General features: G+C 39.6%; 1 protein-coding gene across 4 annotated transcripts in view; it reads right to left on the reverse strand.

The window, feature by feature from the left end:
• Positions 1–23,347, reverse strand: part of AK9 (adenylate kinase 9) — a 159,613-nt gene continuing 136,266 nt past the window's right edge. For 2 of the 4 annotated variants that reach the window (XM_055001640.1, XM_055001631.1), the window contains exons 32-41: positions 22,603–22,816; positions 21,932–22,133; positions 20,870–21,016; positions 19,120–19,340; positions 15,549–15,745; positions 11,154–11,323; positions 4,861–4,959; positions 4,678–4,780; positions 3,785–3,899; positions 1–655 (exon numbers count right to left, since the gene is read on the reverse strand). In XM_055001640.1, the coding sequence (XP_054857615.1) occupies positions 453–655; positions 3,785–3,899; positions 4,678–4,780; positions 4,861–4,959; positions 11,154–11,323; positions 15,549–15,745; positions 19,120–19,340; positions 20,870–21,016; positions 21,932–22,133; positions 22,603–22,816 (1,671 nt within the window). In that variant the 3' untranslated portion in view covers positions 1–452. Of the gene's footprint in view, positions 656–3,784; positions 3,900–4,677; positions 4,781–4,860; positions 4,960–8,470; positions 8,542–11,153; positions 11,324–15,548; positions 15,781–19,119; positions 19,341–20,869; positions 21,017–21,931; positions 22,134–22,602; positions 22,817–23,347 lie in introns of those variants that run through there. The other 2 variants (XM_055001648.1, XR_008598410.1) reach the window with 2 other exon arrangements.

The following is a 23,347-nucleotide window of genomic DNA, read 5'->3' on the forward strand; positions in this document are numbered from 1 at the left end:
TATTTCACAAAATGTGAAAAGAACAAGTTAATATTGCTAAACCTGAAAGTCAAAAGCATTCTATTAAATGCTACATACTAATTAAACATGTAACAGCAATGGAGATTGAAAAAATCAGCTTCAATGGCCACTTGAAAACATTAAAAAATTATACATAGTTTATTTTAGTCCTCTGAAATCAGTGCAACTCATTTCTCAAGGAAAGATGCTTAGAATTAAATAAAATCTTGCAGAACTGACCATAACTGTTGGTAAATGGTCCTATTAAAATGCATAAAACATACGGTATAGTCTTAGATGTACTGCTTGAAAAGGCCTAACAGCTAGCCTGATCAGTAGCTCATTTTCCATTGGCTTTTGTAGGGAGTGTCCACAATAAGAAATTCGTCTTCTTAGAATTTAGCATTCAGATTTGACTGCCTGACTTTTTCAATATTGTGCAATTTTCCAATCTAAAGAGAAGCCGGGTCCACACCTCTGAGAGACAGAAAGGTCTGTAATTTGTAATCAAAATCAATTGGTCGATTTTGAGGTTCTTTATATTTCTTTGTCATTTTGGTTCCCAGGTATGGGATAAGTTCACAGTTATCTATGAACCAGTCCAACTTCCTCTTGTACTTCTTTCGTACATAGTCAGAGCTTCTGGAGTTAAATGCTGCAGGAAATTAAATAATACTGATTATCATTTGTCAGCTGCATTTCATGATGCATGTTGCTCTTATCATGAACTCTGTGGATATGTTATATAAGGAGTTTTACTATCTGTCATCTCTTTTATCATATACATCTGCATTTGTGTTAGTGATGACAATGGCAGTATTGTTACTTATGGCAAGAATTCCAGATTTTGGCTACATTGCTTAAACTAGTTATACTAGTATAGACTTGAGGCCCAAACATATCAGTATATGTAATGTGATTCATTCATGTGTAAGATTTGCATAGAAATAATGTAGCAGTGTTAAATGTGATATACTTTTAAAATCTGTAATGTGTGGTGCCTTTGGTTCAAGTGGAGATGACACCATTGTGCATAATAATGTGCAGGAGTACAACATAAAATATTAATTTATGTGTAAGATGAAGAAGTAGAGAGGAGATTGCAATGTCAAGTTCTAAAGGAGCACTTGTTTGGTTGTTGTGGGTTTTCCGGGCTGTATTGTCGTGGTCTTGGCATTGTAGTTCCTGACGTTTCGCCAGCAGCTGTGGCTGGCATCTTCAGAGGTGTAGCACCAAAAGACAGAGATCTCTCAGTGTCACAGTGTGGAAAAGATGTTGGCAGGTCATTTATATCTACTCAGGACGGGTGGGGTTGAACTGAGTCATCCTGTAAGAGTTTCCCAGGGTGTGGAATGCTAATGGCGGGAGGCTTCACTGTATCCTGAGGAGGTTCTTTTGCATATGGATTGGTGCTTGATGTGCTAATCTTCTCTGCAGGGCTATTGTCGGGTATAGAGTGTTTTGTTAGCCTGGTGTTTTTGAGAACTGGAAACCATGCTCTGTTCATTCTTAAGGTTTCTTCTTTCCTGTTGAAGATAAATGACCTGCCAACATCTTTTCCACACTGTGACACTGAGAGATCTCTGTCTTTTGGTGCTACACCTCTGAAGATGCCAGCCACAGCTGCTGGCGAAACATCAGGAACTACAATGCCAAGACCATGGCAATACAGCTCGGAAAACCCACAACAACCATCGTTCTCCGGCCGTGAAAGCCTTCGACAATACATCGAGCACTTGTTTCATGGCACGTCCCCCCAATCACTTTCTGCCAGCCTTATTTTCACTACCACTGCCAGCACTTCAGGAAGAAAAATGCCCGTGGGATGAATTGCAGGGAGAGCAGGTTCAGCATCTCCCCACCCCATCACTGTAGCTCTTGACATGTGAGTAGGATAAACCTCAGTTGAAGATGTGAGTTTACCAATTTTCTATTTATTTTTACCTCACTGTTTTCCCCAGTGGGGACCCAAAGTAGTTTACATTGTTCACCTCTCCTCCATTTTAGCCTTACAACCACCCTTCAAGATTGGTTTGGCTGGGAATGTGTGACTGGTCAAGGTCACTCAGCAAGCTTCCATGGCAGAGTGGGGATTCAAATGTATGACACTCTAGCTACACCACGATTCATGTTTAGTTTGGTTTTCCAACTTAGAATATCTGGTTTAAGATGGCAGTCTGCCATCATATGTAGTTTCAGCCTGAATAACTTGAAAAAATGTTAGTTCACTCTTGTAGAGCAGTAGTTTGTGAACTGTGTTCCAAGGAATTCAGAGGTTTATCATGGAACTTTAGATAAGAACATGAGTGATGACAGACAGGATTTCATTAAGGATAGGTTTGTCATTACCAACCTACTCCTAAACTACTACAGTGGAGTGTTGGACGCTTTCTACAGTGTATATTACGTTTGTGTGAAGCAGTGCCCAACTGGCTGAATGAACTAAAAAGTGCATCCTAAACTGTACTCCAGCCTCCTCTACTGCTCACAGGGATTCCACTGAAGATGCACATGGATTTTTTTCAAGAGATAATTACTATGAAAACAATTTCTGGAGGGTAGAAAGTTTGAAACTTATGAACTATGCCATGTGCTATAAAAAGCGCTATTTCTTGCTGCAAACGAGTTCACAAAGGCACTACTAATTTTGGTTTGAAGAGATGGATTTATTAGTTCCCAAACAGTTTCAGGATTGAGATGTTTTGAACTAAGAAAAGGCCAGGTATCTGATTAATAATATCAACTGATCAATAACTGGAGAGATATGCCTAGATGATGCCAGTCAAGTGTGAAAAATAAAAAGTTTATGGCCACATTTGTAACCCAAATATCACTCAACAAAGAAGCTCTGGTACCACTGGCAGAAGCCCTTTGCAAAAAACTGGGCTGGTTAAGTGAGTTAGGATGGAATGTTTCCCTCCTGCATACAAATTTGCAAGGCCTAAAGTGACAAATACGTGATCATAAACATGCTGATTCTGATGTAATTTTGCCCTTACATCTTTTAGGAACTCAGAAAAGCCAGTGAAAGGATAACTGAAGCTATGAACTTTTTTATTAATGAAATGGACAGACATAGTTCTGACTAGTGCAACTGGCAAAGCTGTTCATAGTTGGCCTGCCATTTTTATTTTTCAGAGTTGCACCTGATGGTCCACCATTAAAAAGGCTTGCAACCAGGGCTTTTTTTCAGCTGGAACGCGGTGGAACGGAGTTCTGGAACCTCTTGAAAATGGTCACATGGCTGGTGCCCCCCCCCGATCTCCAGACAGAGGGGAGTTTAGATTGCCCTGCCCCCTGATCTCCAGACAGGGGGGAGCAATCTAAACTCCCCTCTGTCTGGAGATCGGGGCGGGGCCACCAGCCATGTGACCATTTTCGCAGAGGGTGATTTAAACTTTTAAAAACTCCCCCCCCTGTCCCAGCTGACCCAAAGTGATGTCATTGGCCCTGGGAGCATGCGTGCACTTTGCGCGTGCACATGTGGTACCAGGGGCACCACCTCCTGCCAAGAGTTGCCCCCTTGCTGGCAACCCACTGAGTTCCACTACCTCTTTTCCCAGAAAAAAAGCCCTGCTTGGAACTTTGACCACTTGGAAGAAAAGCTCCATTTTAAAAAATGGCAAGTTATTGCAGAGAAAATGTATTTAGAATAGAGGTGTTGGAAATATATTTTGTCAGAGATACAGTTAAATAATATGTGGGAAAAATAAAAGGTGAGGGGAGAACCATATGTAAGGAAATCCACTTTAACTTTTACTTTAGTTAATACCTTCTACTGTACCTTTCAAATGATAGGCTATGAACAGGAGCGCAGTTTTTTTCACACTTAGGAATGGGAATTTTGGCTTTAAACAACCTACTTCATTCATTGCTTTTATTAGGGCAGTTGCTACCCCCTGTAGAGATAAAATAATATTGATGTTAGTGTAGCATTATAAATTATTTCTCCTTAAATATGGTTTCTGTTTACAGACTTCAGAGTTCTGTGAATGTTCACAAACATTTTGGCCTTTCATGTTATCTATCCTCTCTAATATTTTCAGGGTTGTCCCTTTTTTGTTTTTGTATCACTTTTAAATTTTGTCAACATACCTACTCCTGTCACTAATTCAACAACCCCATGTCCTGTAGATTTGTGCATCACCTTTTCCCAAATTGGAGAATATCCAAAGAGATTCATACAGATTAAACTTTTTTAAAAAATTACTGTTAATTGTTTATGGTTTTGCATCCTTATTTTACTATGAAGTCTGGCTATGTGATTAGATCCTACATACACACATTGTGCGTAGTCTCTCATCAAGCTTAATCAACTTGTGATAAATTGTTCCCATGGGCTGGAGGAGTTTGTGATGAGAACCAGCCATTGTTTTGGAAATGCATAATTGTGTAGTAACTTCCATGGTTTTAAAGTGCAATGCTAGGGTGTTTTACTTTGTCCATTTACTGAAGAAAAAAATACAGAAAGCATTGTCTATAAAATATCTTTTGCACTATTAACCTAAGACCAAGTGCTGTGCATTCTCTTTCCATTAGTTAGTCCAGAGACTAATTTGGGTTGAGAGGTGTTCAAAGAGAAACCGGGGAAGGGATATAGGACATACACTACCAGCATAGTCAATTTGTCCCCCAAAGTTAATTTAACATGAACATAATTAATGAATTAAAATTAACCTGTTCAAGATATCCTGTCAAGGGAAGAGCTGTCAGCAACACAGGCTCCTTTTTGGGAGGAAGTTTATGAGGCAGTGTCTGTTTCCAGTATTTTTCTGGCAGTCTAAGAACAAAGAAATTTTGGCTGATCAAAACAGACTCTTAATGATACTTAAGTAAAAATAAGCTTAATGCATTTGGTACCTCATAAACTTCTGAAGTTTATCTTCACTTTCAAAAATATATAGCTTTTTGCGATACAGAACAGCATATTCAATGTCACCAGGTACCAGTGCTTCATACCTTAAAAGAAAAGTGAAAGAAAACCATTACATACATTGTATACAATGTATATAAAGTATACAATATATACATTATACATATGGGATCTAGAAAACACTGCAAACAGTGTTATTCAAAAAGTCTACCGTTTGCAAAGTCATATGAATTAGTGTGGCAATAAGCTGAAAACAATACCATCCAGAGTCTAGACACTGTCAAAGACACTGAACATTCTGTTGCTGATGTGAATAGTTCTTAAAGGAAAGTCCAAAGCTGTTCAACACACATAATAGGAACATGGAATGTAGGAAGTATAAATCAAGGTAAGCTCAAAATTGTAAAATGAGATACTGTTTAAACATTGTAGCCATGTGTATGAGTGAACTAAAGTGGACTGGATTAGGACATTTTCAGTGAAAAAATTACAAAATGTTTTACTATGGAAATGACAAACTCATAAACGGTGTTGCTGTAATACTGAGGTGAGACATACCACAAGCAATCAGGCTATAATACAAAGTCTGACTGAATAATATCAATCAGATTTCATGGAAAGCCTATCAGCGTAACCATCATTCAAGTTTATGCCCAATTACAGACACTGAAGAGGAATTAATTTAATTTAAAGCTTTTATGCAAGTGTCTAGGAAGATGGTTGTTGGGGGTTTTCCGGGCTGTATTGCCGTGGTCTTGGCATTGTAGTTCCTGACGTTTCGCCAGCAGCTGTGGCTGGCATCTTCAGAGGTGTAGCACCAAAAGACAGAGATCTCCCAGAGATCTCCCAGTGTCTAGGAAGAAATTGATCATTTGTTAAACCAACACTTTGTTTATTGCAAACATGTCATACCTAAAAGTACTGAACAGTACAGAACAGTACTAGATATTTTGGAATATTTGGAAAAACAATGAAAAACAAGCCACATTGATCTTTTTTAGATGCAGAGAAAGCTTTTGACAATTTAAACTGGAAATCTTTTTAAAGTCTTGGAGGATATGGATTTTGGAGAAAATGTTATAGAATGGGTTAAATTGATTTATATAGCTCAAACAGCACAAATAACTGTTAATGGAGAGTTGACTAAACCATGTGGAATACAAAGAGGTACAAGACAAGGTTGCCCACTGTCACCTCTTTTGTTTATTCTTGTTCTTGAAGTATTGAAGAGAGAGATATGACAAGATAAAAGAATTGGAGGGCTAAAGGTTAAAAAGGAGTCCTATAAGTTAAGAGCCTTTGCTGATGATTTGGTGCTGGTTTTGGAAGATCTCCTAAAGGTTATTGAAACCATAAAGGTTAATTTGAAAGAACTTGTTGCAGTAGCAGGTTCTAAGGTCAATAAACAGAAGACTAAGATGTTAACCAAAAAAAATGAAAATACAGGATCAAATGAAACTGGAATACAAAGTAGGTTTTAAAATTGAGAAAAGGGGGAAATATTTGGGTATTATTTTGACAAGTAAGAATTGTATGTTATTTCAAAATAATTATATGAAGACCTGGAATAAAATTAAAAGAGATTTGGTAAGATGGGACAAAATTCAGTTAGCACTTTTGGGAAGAATTGCTGCGATTAAGATTCATGTTTTACCTAGAATGTAATTCTTATTTCAAACAATTGCAGTTTTGACAACAGAGGCTCCATTCAAACAATGGCAGATAGATTTATATGGCAAGGGAAAAAAGGGTTCAATTTAAGGTATTGCAGGATGCAAAGGAAAGAGGAGGATTGGGCTTATTTATCTTACTGTCCAACATTGATTTTCTCCAAAATAAAAGCTGCATTAATTTCAACTCTCAAAGCCATTGCTAGAATCGCAATTGTGAAAAAATGGAAGGAGAAGCAGGGCCCAACGCTATAAATGTGGCATAATAGCCTGTGGGAGCATTTCATTCAAAGCAGAATTATGAGTACTACAACTTGGCCAAATTTGGAAACATATCAAAGGTCTTTCCAAGAATTTTGGCTCCCAGTGGTGGATTATCTTGTTGAAAAAGCAGTGGTTCCAGCAAATCCATACTTTCGAGATCTGATTGTTTTTGAAGTCTGGGAATTTCCTAAATGCCTGTCTAATATTTATTTAGCAACAATGAGAGTCTGAAGGGATCCAGTACATTGTAATGGTTATTTTGTTATTGCCAGTTTTTGTATCGAGCAGGTATTAATGTCACTACGTTGTACAATTTTTATTAATAAATGGAAGAAATAGCACCTTCAAAATTTAAAAAAAAGATTTGAAATTATTTTGCAGCCAACTGTTTTGTATTGATGAAAGAATGGATGTTATTAAAAACAGATTATTTGATTTAGAAGGACACGACTTAAGATTTGGATGGCATGGTTATCTGTGATATGATAAAGTTAAGATTAATGCAGAATTCAATAACCACTATGTTAGATATGCCATTCTGAGAATATGGAATAAACATAAACTTAAGATCTTCCCAAAAATACCCTTGTGGCTATTGCCACAAGAAGCTCATTTTAGAAGGGAAATGGCAAGTTCATTGAAATAGTTTATGTATTGAGATATGTTAGAATTTTCACAAGGTGAAGTTAAAATCAAGAGAAGATTGATCAACAGAGGGACACACTTGTCAATGGTTTTCTTATATGCAAATTTTGGAAAGGTTTAAAGTAGATAAGAGGCACCATAATTTTGAGCAATTTAAGAAAAGAACAAGAAATCTTCCATAAGTTCCAAGAAATCTTCGACTTCTTGAAAAATCATTTGATGACTAACCTGAAGTTTCAGAAAGTGAAGCTACACTCAAAGCAATTGGGAGAAATAAATCATCTGGAGGAGATGGGATACCAAGAGGTATCTCAATATCTGGCCCACAGACTGGAAACGTTCCAGCTACATACCAGTTCTGAAAAAAGGGCATGTCAAAGATTGCAGCAAATATTGGATCACTGCATTAATTTCTCATGCATGCAAAATAATGTTCAAAATTTCACAACAAAGTCTGTCACTATATATGGAATGCCAGATGTTCAATCTGCATTCAAAAAAGGAGGCACTGGAGATCATATTGCAAATTTATTATGGTTACTGGAGCATACCAAAGAATTTCAGAAGAAAATCAGTTTGTGTTTTATAAATTAAGTAAAAAAAAAAAAAAGCACCAAGGAGCCCACTGCAACTATTGAGTAAACAAGGAAGACTGAAAAGTAAACATGAGAGCAAACTCACAATTGTGGTCCTTATATAACCTTTAGTATTTTATCTAAAGTGCAAAGTGCAATATATGATTAATAAATCGGAAAGGATCCACATATTGATACCTCTATTACAGTAACAGTCTAAAACTTTGGTTCCATAAAAGTCTCTTGTAATCACTCAAGGTAAGTTACAAAGTCAATTTCAAAAATAGGTAGATATATCTTATATGTCCTTCACTTTATATCTTTCAGATGAAAACAACAAGGTCATTCCACAGCCTTGCCACTTGCCAGGTCACTTCACTTCAACAAGACGCTGGCTTTATTTCCTTGTTTCGCAAAGCTTTCTCAGGAAATACATGTGACATGGATCTTCTTGTGCGTTTTCTCCCACAGCTCGCAGCCCAGACAGTCATGAATGTTTTGGTTTCAGTGTGAGCTGTGAGGGAAAACCAAGGTTTTACCTTAGAATTTTCTTTATTTAAACTATAAACTATAAACAATAACATAATAACTATAAACAATAAACATAGAGGATAAGAAAAAACACCACATTCTAAACAGAAGATACACTAATAATACATAAACAAGTAATATATACATACATATACATATAAAAAGAAAAGACCCAAAAATTACACTACAGGTTGAGTTCCGATTGTCTCTGCAACAAATATGTATCATTTCTAGAGTCTCACTTATTCTAAGTTAATCATAAGAGCCCTCTTTTTCTATTGTTCATGTTCCTTAATCCATAAACCCAGATGTTATGAAATCCTTGTTATCCATATCATGTAAAAAGTCTATAAACGGTTTCCATTCAGTCAAGAAGTTAACTAATGTCCTTTCTCTAATCAATGAAGTAAGTTTTGCCTTTGATGCAAACTCCAAAACTTTTGTTTATTTCTCCACTGTAGGTAATGTTGGAGTTTTCCATTTTTGTGCATAAATTACGCTTGCTGCCGTAATTAAGTATTAAAACAAAGTTCCAAAGCTTTTTTCCAAGGTTTTAGACTGTTACTGTAATAGAGGTATCAATATGTGGATCCTTTCCTATTTATGCAGAGAAGTTAGCCGTGTTAGTCTGTGGTAGCAAAATCAAAAAGAGTCCAGTAGCACCTTTAAGACTAACCAATTTTATTTTAGCATAAGCTTTCGAGAATCAAGTTCTCTTCTTCAGATGCCTGATCAGGCATCTGAAGAAGAGAACTTGATTCTCGAAAGCTTATGCTAAAATAAAATTGGTTAGTCTTAAAGGTGCTACTGGACTCTTTTTGATTTTCCTATTTATGAATCATATATTGCTCTTTGCACTTTATATAAAATATTTAAGGTTATATAGGACCACAGTTGTGACTTTTCTCTCGTTGTTTACTCTTCAGTCTTCCCTGTTTACTTAATAGTTGCAGCGGGCTCTTTGGTGCTTTTTTTTGTGGACATTTTCAGTACTACAGTACTCTTCCTTTTTGGTGTTTTATAGATTAAGGCAAAGATTTAGACTGTGTGGATCGTGAAAAGCTATAGATGGTTAGAAAAGAAATGGGTATATTGCAAAATCTGATTGTTTTGATGAGCAAACTACTCTGTACAAGAGGTTACTATGAGGACAGAATGTGGGGAAACAGAATGGAAAAATACACAGATGAATTTTATCTCTAGATCTGTTAAACCATATGCAGAACATATTATAATGAAAGCTGCATTAGATTTAGATGAAGGTGGAGTGAAAACTGATTGGAAGGAACATTCACAATTTGAAAGATGCAGATGACGTCACATTAATGACAGAAGAGTGGTGGTTAAGAGTGGCGGGACTCTAATCTGGAGAACAGGATTTGATTCTCTCTTCCACTTGAAGCCAGTTGGGTGACCTTGGGTTAGTCACAGCTCTTCTAGAGCCCTTTCATCCCCACCTAGCTTATAGGGTAATTGTTGTGGAGATAATAATGATGTACTTTGTCTGCTTTGCCTGCTTTGTGGCAAGGGCAGAATAAAAATTGAAAATAAATAAATAAACTGCTCTGAGTGGGCATTAAGTTGTCCTCAAGGCCAGTATACAAATGGAATGTTGTTATTATTATAAACAGTGAAGACTTGAAATGATGACTGATGAAGGTTAAAGGAGAAAGCGCTAAAGCCAGATTACAGCTGAATATCAAGAAAACAAAAGTAATGACTACTGCAGAATTACACAACTTTAAGGTTAACAATCAAGAAACTGAAATTGTTAAAGATTTTCTGTTCCTTGGCACAGTCATCAACCAAAAGGGAGACTACAACCAAGAAATCAGACTGAGTCTGGGAAGGGCATCTATGAAGGAAATATAAAAGTTCTTTAAAGCATAAGGAGGTGTTACTGGAGACCAAGATCAAGATAATTCATACAATGGTATTCCCCATTACTATGTATGGATATGAAAGTAGGACAAAGACAAAGAAGAAAGCTGTCAAGAAGAAAATTGATTCATTTGAAATGTGGTATTGGAGGAGAGCTGTACAGATACCATGGATGGCCAGAAAGACAAATAAGTGGGTTCTAAATAGAGTTCCCAGTTCCCCAGTGAGAGCAGGGGATCTCCCACTCCCAGCCTCTGCTCCCCACCGCCTCTTATCTGGCAACTCTAGTTCTAGATCAAGTTAAGCCTGGATTCTCCCTAGAAGCTAAAATGACTAAACCAAGGCTATCAGGAGGAGACAAGACTCACTGGAAAAGACAATGATGCTAGGAAAGGCAAGAGGCAGTAGGAAAAGAGGAAGACCCAACATGAGGTAGATTGACTCATTAAAGGAAGCCACAGCCTTCAGTTTACAAGACCTGAGCAAGGCAGTTAAGGACAGGGTGTTTTGGAGGTCATTAATTTACAGTGTTGATATAAGTTTGAAGCTACTTGATGAAACATAACACACATGAATGTAAAAGCCTACACTATTACCATGTGATCAATGAGGCCACGTCTAATTGAAAATCTGAATTAGATCATTGCCTCACTTTGTCTTATTTTCTGGGAAATGAATAATATTTCGATCATCTTGAGAGGTGTAATTATTTACCTTTTCTTCCCATCTAGATAAGTGACTGGACAGTATCCTTGCATTTCAGCTTGCATGGGGAATAAGGACTTCACTTCTGCTGCAGTCAGTTTCTTTGGTAGCTTACTTGGGAGAGGAAGAGGATGAGGTGCCAGTGGAGGCACATATAATTCAGGTGTATTCAGGAATTTCTGCATTGACAAACAGTCAGATATAAGAAGTAGCAGCAACATCTTTTAATTGATGAACAAAAACCTCATGAAGGTTTTTTCCCCAGGTTCATTATTGCTGTTAGATGTTTTCCAGAATGTAGATTGTTCTACAGTGCCACCATGAGCAGTTACATGATCCCAAGTCAGTTGCAGTCAATGGGCTTGTTACGAAGCAAGGTGTCTTGTGGGAATCTGTCCAAAAGGTTGTACCCTCCTAGGAGCCATCTAACCTCACAAACAGACCCTTTCCCCTTCAGCTCTGAAAAAGGAAAGGGCCTTACACTGGCTGCCACCGGGCTGGCCCAGTGTACCCCCTCCTTCCTCCACCATTCCAAGTAGTGCCTCTTTACTGCAGAGGGCATTACTAGATGACTGGTTGAGATAGAAACATGAGAACCCTGGTAAAAACAAACTATTTTATTTAACATAATGGGTAATAATCACCAAACAATTTGGTGGGGGAGAGACTTGTGAGCAACAAATTTAACAGAGAGTACTTTTCAACAAGCAGGGCAAGATTAATATATGAAGGAAATGGCAAGAAAACAATAAAGCTTCCTAACATGGCTAACTGACTTGTCCCTAAAATATTTGGTTCTTCCTGGGTCCAACACACCGTTCCTAAATAGAGTTGCCAGGTGTCTGGTTTTGGCCTGGACAGTCTGGTATTTTGGAAGGCTGTCCAAGAAAACAGTCCCCAAATAACAGACACCAGCCCTGGGCCCTCCCCTTCCCCTGTTGGTTGCTCGGCCTGGCTGCCCAGCCTCCTGTGATTGTGCAGCCTTGTAACTGGGCCAGGAAAGTGGCCTGCCACTTCGGGCTCCCAGGCAACCTCCTCTGTAGGCGGGGTGCAACCCAGGAGCAGCCAGCCAGCTTGGGTTGGACACGGACTGCCTCCTGTAGTGGCAGCCAAGAGTAGCCAACCAGCCCGTGTTCCCAAGGTGTCTGCTGGTGGCAGATGATCTCTGGGCAGCCTGGGCTAGGTGAAGGCAACTTCCTGCAGTGCCACCACACCACTTAAGAGCAGCCAGCCAGCTTGGCCGGAAGTAGGGGGAGCATCGACGGGATGATATCACTTCTGATAGTGACATCATCACATTACCCAGAATCACATGTGCAAAAGGTAAGTTCCCCATCTGTTTCTCCCTGGTGTCTGGTATTAGGCCTAGGGATCCCAGGTACCCGCTGGTTGCCAGTTTGGGGCTGCCCAGAGATCACTTACCACCGGGAAGCACCCCAGGAACATGTGCGGCATGTGCTCCCAGGGAGCACACCCATTGCCAGTGTGATGATGTCACTTCCCAGAAGTGATGTCTTCATGCCCTCCAGGTCCGTGTGTGTGCAAAGCACACACACAAGGAGACTTCTAAAGGTAAATCCTGGGTACCCCATCTCCCACTGGGAGGGGATAGGGACATGGGAACTCTAATTAGGACGGACCCCATCTGGCAAACCTATTCCTAGGTGAGGGTTCCACTGCTGCTGGGAGCTGCTTCTCTGCCACACAGCTCCTTGGAGAAAACACCTTCCCTCTTCAGGGGTGCCTTATATTCATTCTCCTGTGGTCCAGCCTCCTTGGTGCTGATCGGCCTTCCTTTGTCCTCCATTTTTCCTTAGTCTAATCCTAAAGGGGAAGGATCTTGGAAAAGTAGGCCTGCAGGGGAATTGACAATCATGCCTATTGGAAATTTACTCTAGGCCTCAGGCTTCCTTGAGGCTTACAGGCCCAGGATCATGACAGGGCTTTCTCATTCAGACTCAAGGTAGATCACACAGTGTAAATCAATACAATCAACAGCTGAGACCTGCAATAAACAAAGCAATAAATGCAAAATGATTTGCTATTGGATACTGTATGCTGATGCAAATATATCCCACTAGGGAGTTTCCAAAAACAAACTATGTAAATTAGATATGCATTGATGGTTGTTGTGGATTTTCCGGGCTGTATAGCCATGGTCTTGGCATTGTAGTTTCTGACGTTTCGCCAGCAGCTGTGGCTGGCATCTTCAGAGGTGTAGCACCAAAAGACAGAGATCTCTCAGTGACACAGTGATATGCATTGTTCCAGAAAGATTTCATCTCTATGCTGGGCTTGGCTTATGTTCAAAATTTTTGCTACTGCACCCTTCTGTTTCACTGAATATCCTAATTGTGTTCATTGATGTACTTGCTCTGTGAACGTCCTACCTGTTGACTGTACTGTATTTCACTTGCCCTGTATAATTCACCATGAATCTCGATGAGAAAGGCAGGCAACAAACAAACAGATAATTGCAGAAATGATGAGAGAGGAGAAAAGGCTGACCTAGGCAAAGGCTGGTTCTTGCATATCACCATTCTTCCTCAAAAATCATCTTTACTCGCTATATTTTAAAATATGTGGAGTCCAGTTTGTGTGCTAATAAGCTAAACACCATTCCTTGCAAGTAGGGTTGCCATGTTGAATTAAAAAAAAAACACCCTAAACCCGGGGTTGGTGTGATGACATCATTTCTGGAGTAATGGCATTGCTGGTCACTCCTCCAGCGCCCAGGAAGTTGGACAGGCAAGCGGGCCTGTTGCTACCTGGGTGCACAGGAGGAGGCAGGCTTGGCTGAGCACTCCTCTGGTGCTTGGATAGTCGAGTGGGTCTGCTGATTTCCCAGGCAGGCTGGAAGCAGGAGGAGGAGGAGGCAGTGCAGGAAGCTGGGTGGGCCAGCTGGCCTCTCCCCCAGGATTTGGAGGCTGGGTTGCCTGGAAGCAGGGTGGGGGGAGGTGAAGCCAGCAGAGGAAGGCCTGCTGACACTGCTGCCAGCTTGTGGATGCCAGCAGGCAGCCACCCCTCCTCCCCCATGCACAAAAATACCGGACAATTATATGTCTGGTATTTTACCGTGTTTCCTCTGGACAGTCCCAGAAAAAAACTGGACTGTCCAGACAAAAAACAGACACCTGGCAACCCTACCAACAAGCCAGACAGACACAAAACCAGCTTAAAAGAAGAAGTGCCATACTTAGCTTCAGAAATGCCATTCTCAGCTAAAAAGTATGCTGACCATCAGCAAAATTAACCATATAGGGTGACCTTTATACCGTATAAGGTGATAAGGGACTAACAGTTAAAGCCTACATGTGACAAATATTAACCAATTATGGCATTTTGATCCCACTGCAGCAAATAATCACCAATCACATAAGGTTTGATCAAAACCTTTGTCTATGTGAGTATAAATAAGCAACTCTGTTATGTAACTGTGCCTTTCCTTAGAAAGTCCCTCCGCTGTGACCAAAAAAATTCTGTGTTGATTTACGGGACTAGAGTGTTTCTTTGGATGCCACAACAAATACAAATACAGATATTTGGAAGGAAAATGTTAAAATTTAAAATGGAATTTTATTTTGACACGGATAATTTTGAACCAATTCGTACTTCAGAGTTCATTAAAAACATGATTGTGTTAATTGCTAAAATACCACAGTAGAACAATCATCTTAATATTACTGTTCTTAAAAGCATTCTCAAGCATGCTGGATCCAGTTTGGGTAGGGAGTATGGTGCAGGAGGAGAAGGGGCTTCAGCTTTCCCTCCCACAGAGTTTCTCAAGCTGAAATAGTCAGGGTGTGTGTTTTTGCCCTCCCATGGGCTGCCTGATACTGACTAGTACATAGAGCCTCAGAACTGGGCAAACAGCCCCCTGCAATGGCTGTTTTGGCTTGGGAAAATGGCATGGGAAGGAAGACTGAAGCCCTTTTCTTCCCATGCTGTGCTCCAGAGGCAAATCAGGCCTGGCATTCTTGAAATGTTAATTCCCCCGTGGCATGTATGACTGCAAATCAGGAATCCTGACCCAATTCATGTCAAATGTACAGTACAGTACAGTATGGAGCAGCAGCTTGCAGCACATGCTCAAATACTGACTATATTTGCAGTTTCATCTGTGGAAAACTAAGGCAGTTACCATTTTAAATTCATAAATATGCCAATTACTACAATTTTATATGCTAATTAAATTACAAATTATGCATGATATTGAAGCAGTAAAAATAATTTACATTTGATAGGAAAGTAATTGCATATATTTCAGGTTTCCTCCAAACATCTGTTTTTACATTTCTAGGGACTTTGCAGCTCATAGTCATTTACTAGTGATATTTGAATATTATATTATGTCCAGTGCCCGTTTACTTTCCAATCATGTCTTCTACCCCCTCTGATACTCACATCCAGCTCTTCCTGTCCAGCCATTTTGTAGTAATGCCCTCGAAACTCTGCTGCAAACTTCAGAGAAGGAGTTACAGAACAATCAACAAGTTCTCCCTTTTCTGCAAGACTGACAGGACAGTATTGTCCAAACTCTCCCAGCCGAGAGAGCAGTTCTTGTGGTGTGATACACAAATCAGCAATACTTGCAGCTTTCCCTGTTCACATGTAGACACAATATGCTGTGTTTCAGCTGTGGCAATAAATATTTGGAAGATGACCTTACTGTACAAAAAAACTCATGATTAACTTATCAACATACTTTCTACAAGTTAGTTGTACCGGCAGTATACGCTTTCATTCCCAGCTAAAACATTTCATTTACTAAATGGATCGCTTATATAGAGGAAATAAAAGTATAATTACATTTTGACAAAATACCTTTTTCATTGCAGTGTTAAAATAATTTCAGGATTTCTTACAAACTTCTTCAACATCTCTTTGAATAGAAAAAAAAACAGAAAAGAACACCTGCTTGTATGAAACTAGTGCTCTACAATGGCTTCTTGCCAAGCTTTGGCCAGGGAAGAGACTATGAATTCTACTACTGCTTCTTTCTACTACTGTTCCTTTCCTTGACTCAGAAACAAAGGGGGTTACCATCCTGACTGTAGTTTCATTTGTAACACGCACTGAAGGCAATATAATATATATTGCACCTTGGATTCATATGTAAGCAGTTGGCCCGGCCTCCGCCATCTTTAATAGCCATTTAACATGGCTACCTGTGATAAAAAATCACAAGGCCCCTGGATTAAAATGGCAGTTTGGATTGCAGCCAGGGGAATTCCAGCTAGCAGTTGCTGAGTCCTGCCCGGGAGACCTAGGCATGAATTGAATGCCGCATGTAAATGTGGAGACGCTAGCGGTGATTCATTTACAGGCTCCCCAGCCGCGAAAGGAATCCAGTGCAACAAAGGTCTTGCAGAGTTACCCTACTTAACACATTCCTTTCCCTCCTTCCGTGATGAGATCTCCTGTCCATGATTGAGGAGAAAATCAATTAGCAGTCATAAGTATTTATAATTCATTCCTGGGAAGGTACATTCCCCAACTAAATTAATCAACTTAGCTCTGGTGGACTTAATTAACAAACTGCCCCTTTGTGCAGTGCCAGGACAAACTGCATTCTCTTTCACACACCCTAGTAGCTAGCAATCAAAATAACCAAACCTTTTGTTACTCCCGGGAACTGACCAGTGGGGTCTTTGTTCCCATGGCTAAGTGGGCCGCCCCACCTGTAAGAGTAGTGCCCTGGCCCCATTCAAATTGTGCACACTCATTGGATCCAAAGAGCCCTTGAGGTTACCCTGAGCCTCTCACTCTCCTGGCTGAGAATGCTGGCATTTGAAGCTCTCCCTCTGCGGACTTCCCTGCTCTCTGGATAGGTAGTTATCACTTTGCAATCCCTCAAATCTATTCCACCTTCACCACTGTTTTCCTAGGCCTCTTGTGTGTTTGTATGCAGTCTTGTATGTGTGTGTGTGTGAATTTGTCCCCTGAATAAAAGTATCCCTTTAATTAAGAACACCAGCTTCGTGTGCATCCTTGGGAATGGATCTGGTAAATTGGTGGAGATCCCGTTGTTACCGCCTCTTGCATAGCTGTCTTCCTTGCTGCTAATGCCCCCATTCTCTATTACTCGCAAGGAGACCAATTCACGTAACACATATATTTTGCTGACAAACAGATGTTAGTGGACTGTATTGATAGATGTAGATCTTTATCTTATTCCTCTCCCCCAGCAGTACTTTATGGCCATGAAGGTTAGGAAGCTGCAGTAGAAAGGCGGTCAGATCACCTTGTCTCTTCCAGTACAGGTTGCATGTTTGAGTTTCTCTACATGAGACCTCTTACACAAGGACTCTCAAGTGTAGGGAGATGTAATGTTAGCTTGGAAGTGTAGTTTAAGTGTAGTTCAATTTTACTTCTCTACAGGAAGCTAGTTTAAAAAGACAGAGATCACTTCTCAGAGGGTTTCTTAATTTCATCTTTGCCTCCTGGAAGGTTCTGTTAATTTCACCCCTTCAGGGAGGCGAAGATGAAATTAACAAACCTTCTGAGGAGCAATCTCTACCCTCCTGTAGAGAGGTGGAATTGAGCCTTTGGCTCTGTCTTTTTAAACAATACTACCCAGCTAACATTGCATCTCCCTACACTTAAGCGTCCTCATGTAAGTGGTCTCGTGTTGAGAGAGTACTGTACTGTTCCTCAGCAGTACAAACAGAGCCACCAACTATGCAAATAGCACACCCTGAGCACTTCTAAGTCAGGAAAACAGAGCAAGGAAGAAAGTGAAGGCTTCCATATCCTCTCCCAGTCAGCATGCTCCTGATCTGAGTCAGCCACTGTGGGCCTGGGAAGTGAGTTCCTAGCAGGAAACTTGCAATATATGACTGAATGAAAGTTCTGTGTTTAAGCCTATCTAGCTCAGAAGAAGGGGGAGGGTTTGCAGATGAGAAAGTAGAAGAAAACGGAAGGTGACTTTAAATCCCATAAACAACTTATGCAAGTAAGTATATTTCCATAAAATTACTAAATGTAGCATGCCAGAAAAAGAAAATGAGTAGGTAACAGAAACAGTATTCTTATTTATATGTTATTAGTTAGGGGGAAATATAAAGGTAAAAGCCTTAAGTATATATTGTTGGGGAAAAGTGGGTGAAATAGTTTTAAATTTCAGAGTTGCAATGGATCTTGATCAATAGAGAGCCAGTCACTTGTTTGCTTTTAAGAAAACATTTACTTTAAAGGAAAAAGGTACATGGGATTCCTACAAAACCAAAGAACTCTATTTCCTACATCTTGACTCTATAGAGTACAAACTCAGACAGCATGAGTAAATAGAGATTCTGCTTCTTCTTGACCCTTAGAGAGGAAGTTACCTGACCTATTAACCAATAGTAGTTTCTCAGTTTCCAGGGCTTTCAGATAGATAAGACTATTGGCTCTCCTTCAGGTTTCCTTCCAGGTCATTAAAAACAATAGAACACTGAGTAAACACATTAAGCCCATAATGACTGAATGTCAGACCTTGCAACCTCTATTTCAACATATATACCCTTCCTTTCGTAATACAGAAAAAGAATGTCTTAAGTTGACTACCCCACATTTTTAAAAACAGAATTATTTCTCCATTATCACTATAGAACACTGCCCCGCCCCCATTCTGAAGACAGACTGAGAAAGGTGGGGAGATAGTATGTACAAATGAGGTACAGCTAGAACCTAAGGGATGGCTTTTTCTGTTCTCACCTCCACCTACGGAGTATCTTTCCCGGGAGCTGAGACTACATCCCTGAGAGATTCTAAGCTGATTTTAAAAGATCTTCCTGTTACAAGGAGCCTTTGCTGTTGCTTGGGGAGGGACTGGGGAAACTGGTTCTCATATTTATTGTTTTAATGGTTCCTGATTTTATTACCTTTGGGTTAAAGCTGTATTATGAAACACCTTGGGGACAAGACAACCTAGAAATAGACTAACAAAATAATGAAAAACATCCATTAATTTAAAATAGGATCCTTTGATTACCTTGCCTTATTTTTTCCAGATACAACTGGATTTGTTTAGTGATTATCTCTGTTTCCTCAAGCACTTTGTTCCAGTTCCACCATTTGCTGTGGAATGCATCAACGACATACCAGTTCTGGTGTTGCTCTTCATAGTAAGCCCTGATTTCTTCAATTTGTGTTCTATAGCATGAATTCTTGATAGAAAGAATCTGAGAGCTGTCATGTAGTGGATAAGGAGGTCTGAAAAATAATTAGAAGGGCATTAATATAATGCTTAAACACTTCCTACACATTCTATTGAGTGTCACATCATAAAAACTTCTTGATGGGGTTGGAAGTGGGATATGGACATTTTAATAAATAATGTAAATAGTAACAAAATTGGCCACCCACAGACAAGGAAGGGTTTCATATACTCAGAGGAATCCCCAGCTTTGTAGAAAAATATTACTTCATAAATTAACCAAAAACCTTCTCCACAACAGCATGATGAGAATAGGCTTCAATACATAGGGATGTTGAGAGTCAGTTAAAAGAAAGAAGGGGTTGCAAAAATTAGCTAGCGCATGCCCTAATCATTTATGAGATCTTGGTCCCGAACTACAAGAGACATTTCATCATGATGGCAGATGTAAGGAATGTAAGCTGGGTCAGAACCCTCACCTGATCCATGGCAATTATTTTTGTGTTGTTTGATCCTTGGAGGTATAGATTTTGGAGAGAGTGTTAGCTTTCTGAACTTTCCCCACTTACCACAAAGGGAGATCCCAGCTCATCTCTATATCTCATAATGAAGTAGCTAGCCACCATATCAATAATAAAAGCACAGCAAGACTAGGTCATTTACAGACAAGGTAAAGGATACACAACACCCATGGATATGTAGAAAAATATGACTGTAAATTAACCAAAAACCCCATCAACCAACCTGATGAAGACTGAATGTGGTCCAGGAAGCAAAGAATGTTGTAAACAGTTGAGAGTCAGTTAAGAGAAATAGGTCTAATCAAGCCCCTAAGGGCTTATAGAATTTGGGGGGAGGGAAGAAAGAGTCTGAGGAGTAAGGTAGGATTTGTAAATTGTTCACATACCTACAATTTCTTGCAGCCCTCCAGTTTGTTCATATTGCATTCACTGTCAACAGCCCAAAATACACATTTTGTGCAACAAATGATTGCCACAGGGATTTGCAGGAAGATGCCAGCTGTGAATTTCCCATGGGAACTCAATTCTGAAGGAGTCTAATTGGCATCAGAACAATGGCACAGTGGGAAGAGGGGGTTCAGCCTTCCCCCATGCCATTTTTATGATTTGAAATGGCTGTGGAGAGCTTTATTTATCCCATGGGTGGCTGTACATGCAAGTATTGACTCCAATGTGATAAATAATACCCCTGTGGCCATTTTAGGTCAGGAAAATGGCGCGTGAGGGGGAATGCTGAAGCCCTCTCCCACAGTCTCAATTTCAATTATGCTCCTATAGTGCTTCAGAATTGAGTTCCCATGGGGAACTTGCAGCTGCTGTAGGGCTGAAAATCCGCACAGCTGACACATGTTATACATATTGTGCAGGTTGGGCCTAAAAGCCCGGGCTACTGTTCTCATGGAAGGCACACAAGAACGAAGCAAGATACAGGAAACAAGATTTGAGGAACAAATGGGGATGAATGAGTGACTCAGGAGTAGGCATGTGTGCTTCGGGTTTCCAATTTGGGTAAAATACCCGAATCGGACCCGATCCGTAAAGATTCGGGATATCTGAATTTTTACCTGTCAGGGCTTTGTTTATCTAGAAGTGCTCTTCTGAAGACTTCTTTCGCATCAATTTGCATCTCAAAGATTTTTACTGGAATTATTTTCATATATTCTAAGAGGTTAACTTGTTTTCTTGTTACAGGGTACCCATCAATAACAAATCTGTGAAAAAAAACTGGTCCAAATTATGATCTGGATTTTGTTTTAGGTCATCATCTCCTTTATATCAACTGTTGCTAATGAAGTACACAGATAAGAAAACATATTCAAACCCAGTAATAAACAGAGCTGAGTAGTATGTTCGCTTACTCCTATTATAAATTACAAATTAACAGTTATCATAGAACAGCTGCAGTGTAATAGATTTTAATTAGAATTTATTTTATTTATTTATAGTATTAACATGACCAAATAAATTGTCAAAGTAGTGAGCAAGCTTTCAAGTTACCCAGAACTCTTCAGTACTGAATGTTCAGTACAAAAAAAAGGTGTGCGGAAAAAATGATGTTTCAGAGAATGATGGAAGAGCCCAAAGTCTGTAGCCTTGAAATGGATACGAGAAGGTTCTATAAACTAGCTGTCTTTTACTGGGTCAGACCATTCGTCTATTGAGATCGGTATTGTCTCCTCTGCCTCGCAGAAGCTCTCCAGGGTTCAAGTAGAGAGAGGTCTTTCCATGACCTACTACCTGATCCTTTAACTGGAGAAGATTGAATGTGTGTGTGTGTGTGTGTGTGTGTTTTGGCATGGAAAACAGATGCTCTTTCATTGAACCATGGCCCTTCCTTATCCTGGACAATTATATTTATCTCTCACAGATCTTGGATTGTGCCCTTCTTTCCTTACAGTCAACCTTCCAACTTAAATCAGTTTCTTGTCAACATCAATGGGACACCTAACAGAGACACAAACCCAGGGACCAAACTTTGTCAGAAGCTAACTCTGTCCCCAGGTCTATGAGCTGCACTTTCTTTGGCTCATTCCCTTGCTCATCCTTCAGTATGGTATTTGTTCATTCCTCCAATATGGTATATGTCCCCTAAAATTATATGTGATAAATAAATGAACATTACTCACCCCACAGTATTGTACACTGTATCCATCAACGCAATATCTAGAGCCTGGATGGCAAGTTCATCAGGTGCAGTCAATCCTTTGTGAAGGTGCCATTTCAGCATAAGTGCTAATTCAGTTTCTGGCTGGTCATTTAAAACCATACGTATGGCATCTCCCATGGAAAGGCGCATTAATCCATATACACTTGCAAATTTTTTGGCAACTGCAAAACATTTTTGTTATGAATGTGAAACTTTTAATCATATCAAAGTAATATATTGATCATGAGGTGCTCATGCTTTATAAGGAAAGCTAATAAAGACTTCCAAAATATGCAGCAACATACAGGACGCCATCCTTGCATCTTCAAAACCACTACTAATAACTAGACTAAGGAAGTACTTTGCATTCTATATTCTTTTTTAACAAAACCTGAACCTAACTTGATAAGCCACTATAATTCTCTTTTTCAGGGTGGTATGGATTACTGTGATGGCTGATTTTTGTCAAGTGCTACAGATGCTGTACAGTATCATCCACTATCAAAGGACTTTAAATATGGTGTGAATTACACAAGCTATTGTAAGGAACAGTATAATATTTCATTAAATTATTATGCTCTAAGTCCAAAACCATATAAAGATAACCATATAACTCTTTTTATAAATTAGTCTTCACAGGCAGTACTCTACCTGTTGTCTTTCCAGATTTTGGAGGTCCCACTATTGCAATCTTGACTGGCATGGTAGATTTAGGTTTGGGCTGGCGAATATATTTGATAGGATTTTTCATAAACTTCTCTCTATTTTCTTTGCTTGAAAAAAAATAAATAGAGTTTCGATGGATAACTGGAAAGGTTGGAGTATCGGGACTTTCATACGGCTTGATTGACTCTCCTTCACTTAGCTGCAGAAAATACAAAGTTGCTGATTTCCAGAAGTGCTCTTGTAACCATTTAATGTGACAAATGCAGTGAATTTTAACAAACAAAACTTGGCCCTGGGCAGGGGGTAAAATATAAGCAAAGCTTCTACATTCTTCCTTTTAAAAGCTGACAATGTAAGTCATTTAATCATCAGTTAAACCATGTCGACACAAGGTTGCATGATGGGACAACTTAGGGAGATTATCATGATTCTTGAGAGCTCTCAAGCCATAGCACTGGCTTTCCAAATATATTACATCTACATGTTGCTGTAGCCACCAGCCAGAATAATTCTGCCTATGCAAGAAATACACTCCAGGAGCTCTAAAGGCATTCTACTGGCCATTCCATGGTCTTCCTGTCCTTCTGCTAGCAAGGTGGAGGGCATAGAGGGAGGCAGAAGGAGCTGAGGGGGAAAGGGAAAGAATGGGGAGCAGTGCCCTATCCCTCTCTCACAAATTCCTTGAGACTCTTACTTGTTGTTTGTACAGCTAATAATAGCTTTTACTGTT

The sequence above is a fragment of the Eublepharis macularius genome, chromosome 1 (genome assembly GCF_028583425.1).
Source record: "Eublepharis macularius isolate TG4126 chromosome 1, MPM_Emac_v1.0, whole genome shotgun sequence".
Classification (NCBI taxonomy): Eukaryota; Metazoa; Chordata; class Lepidosauria; order Squamata; family Eublepharidae; genus Eublepharis; species Eublepharis macularius.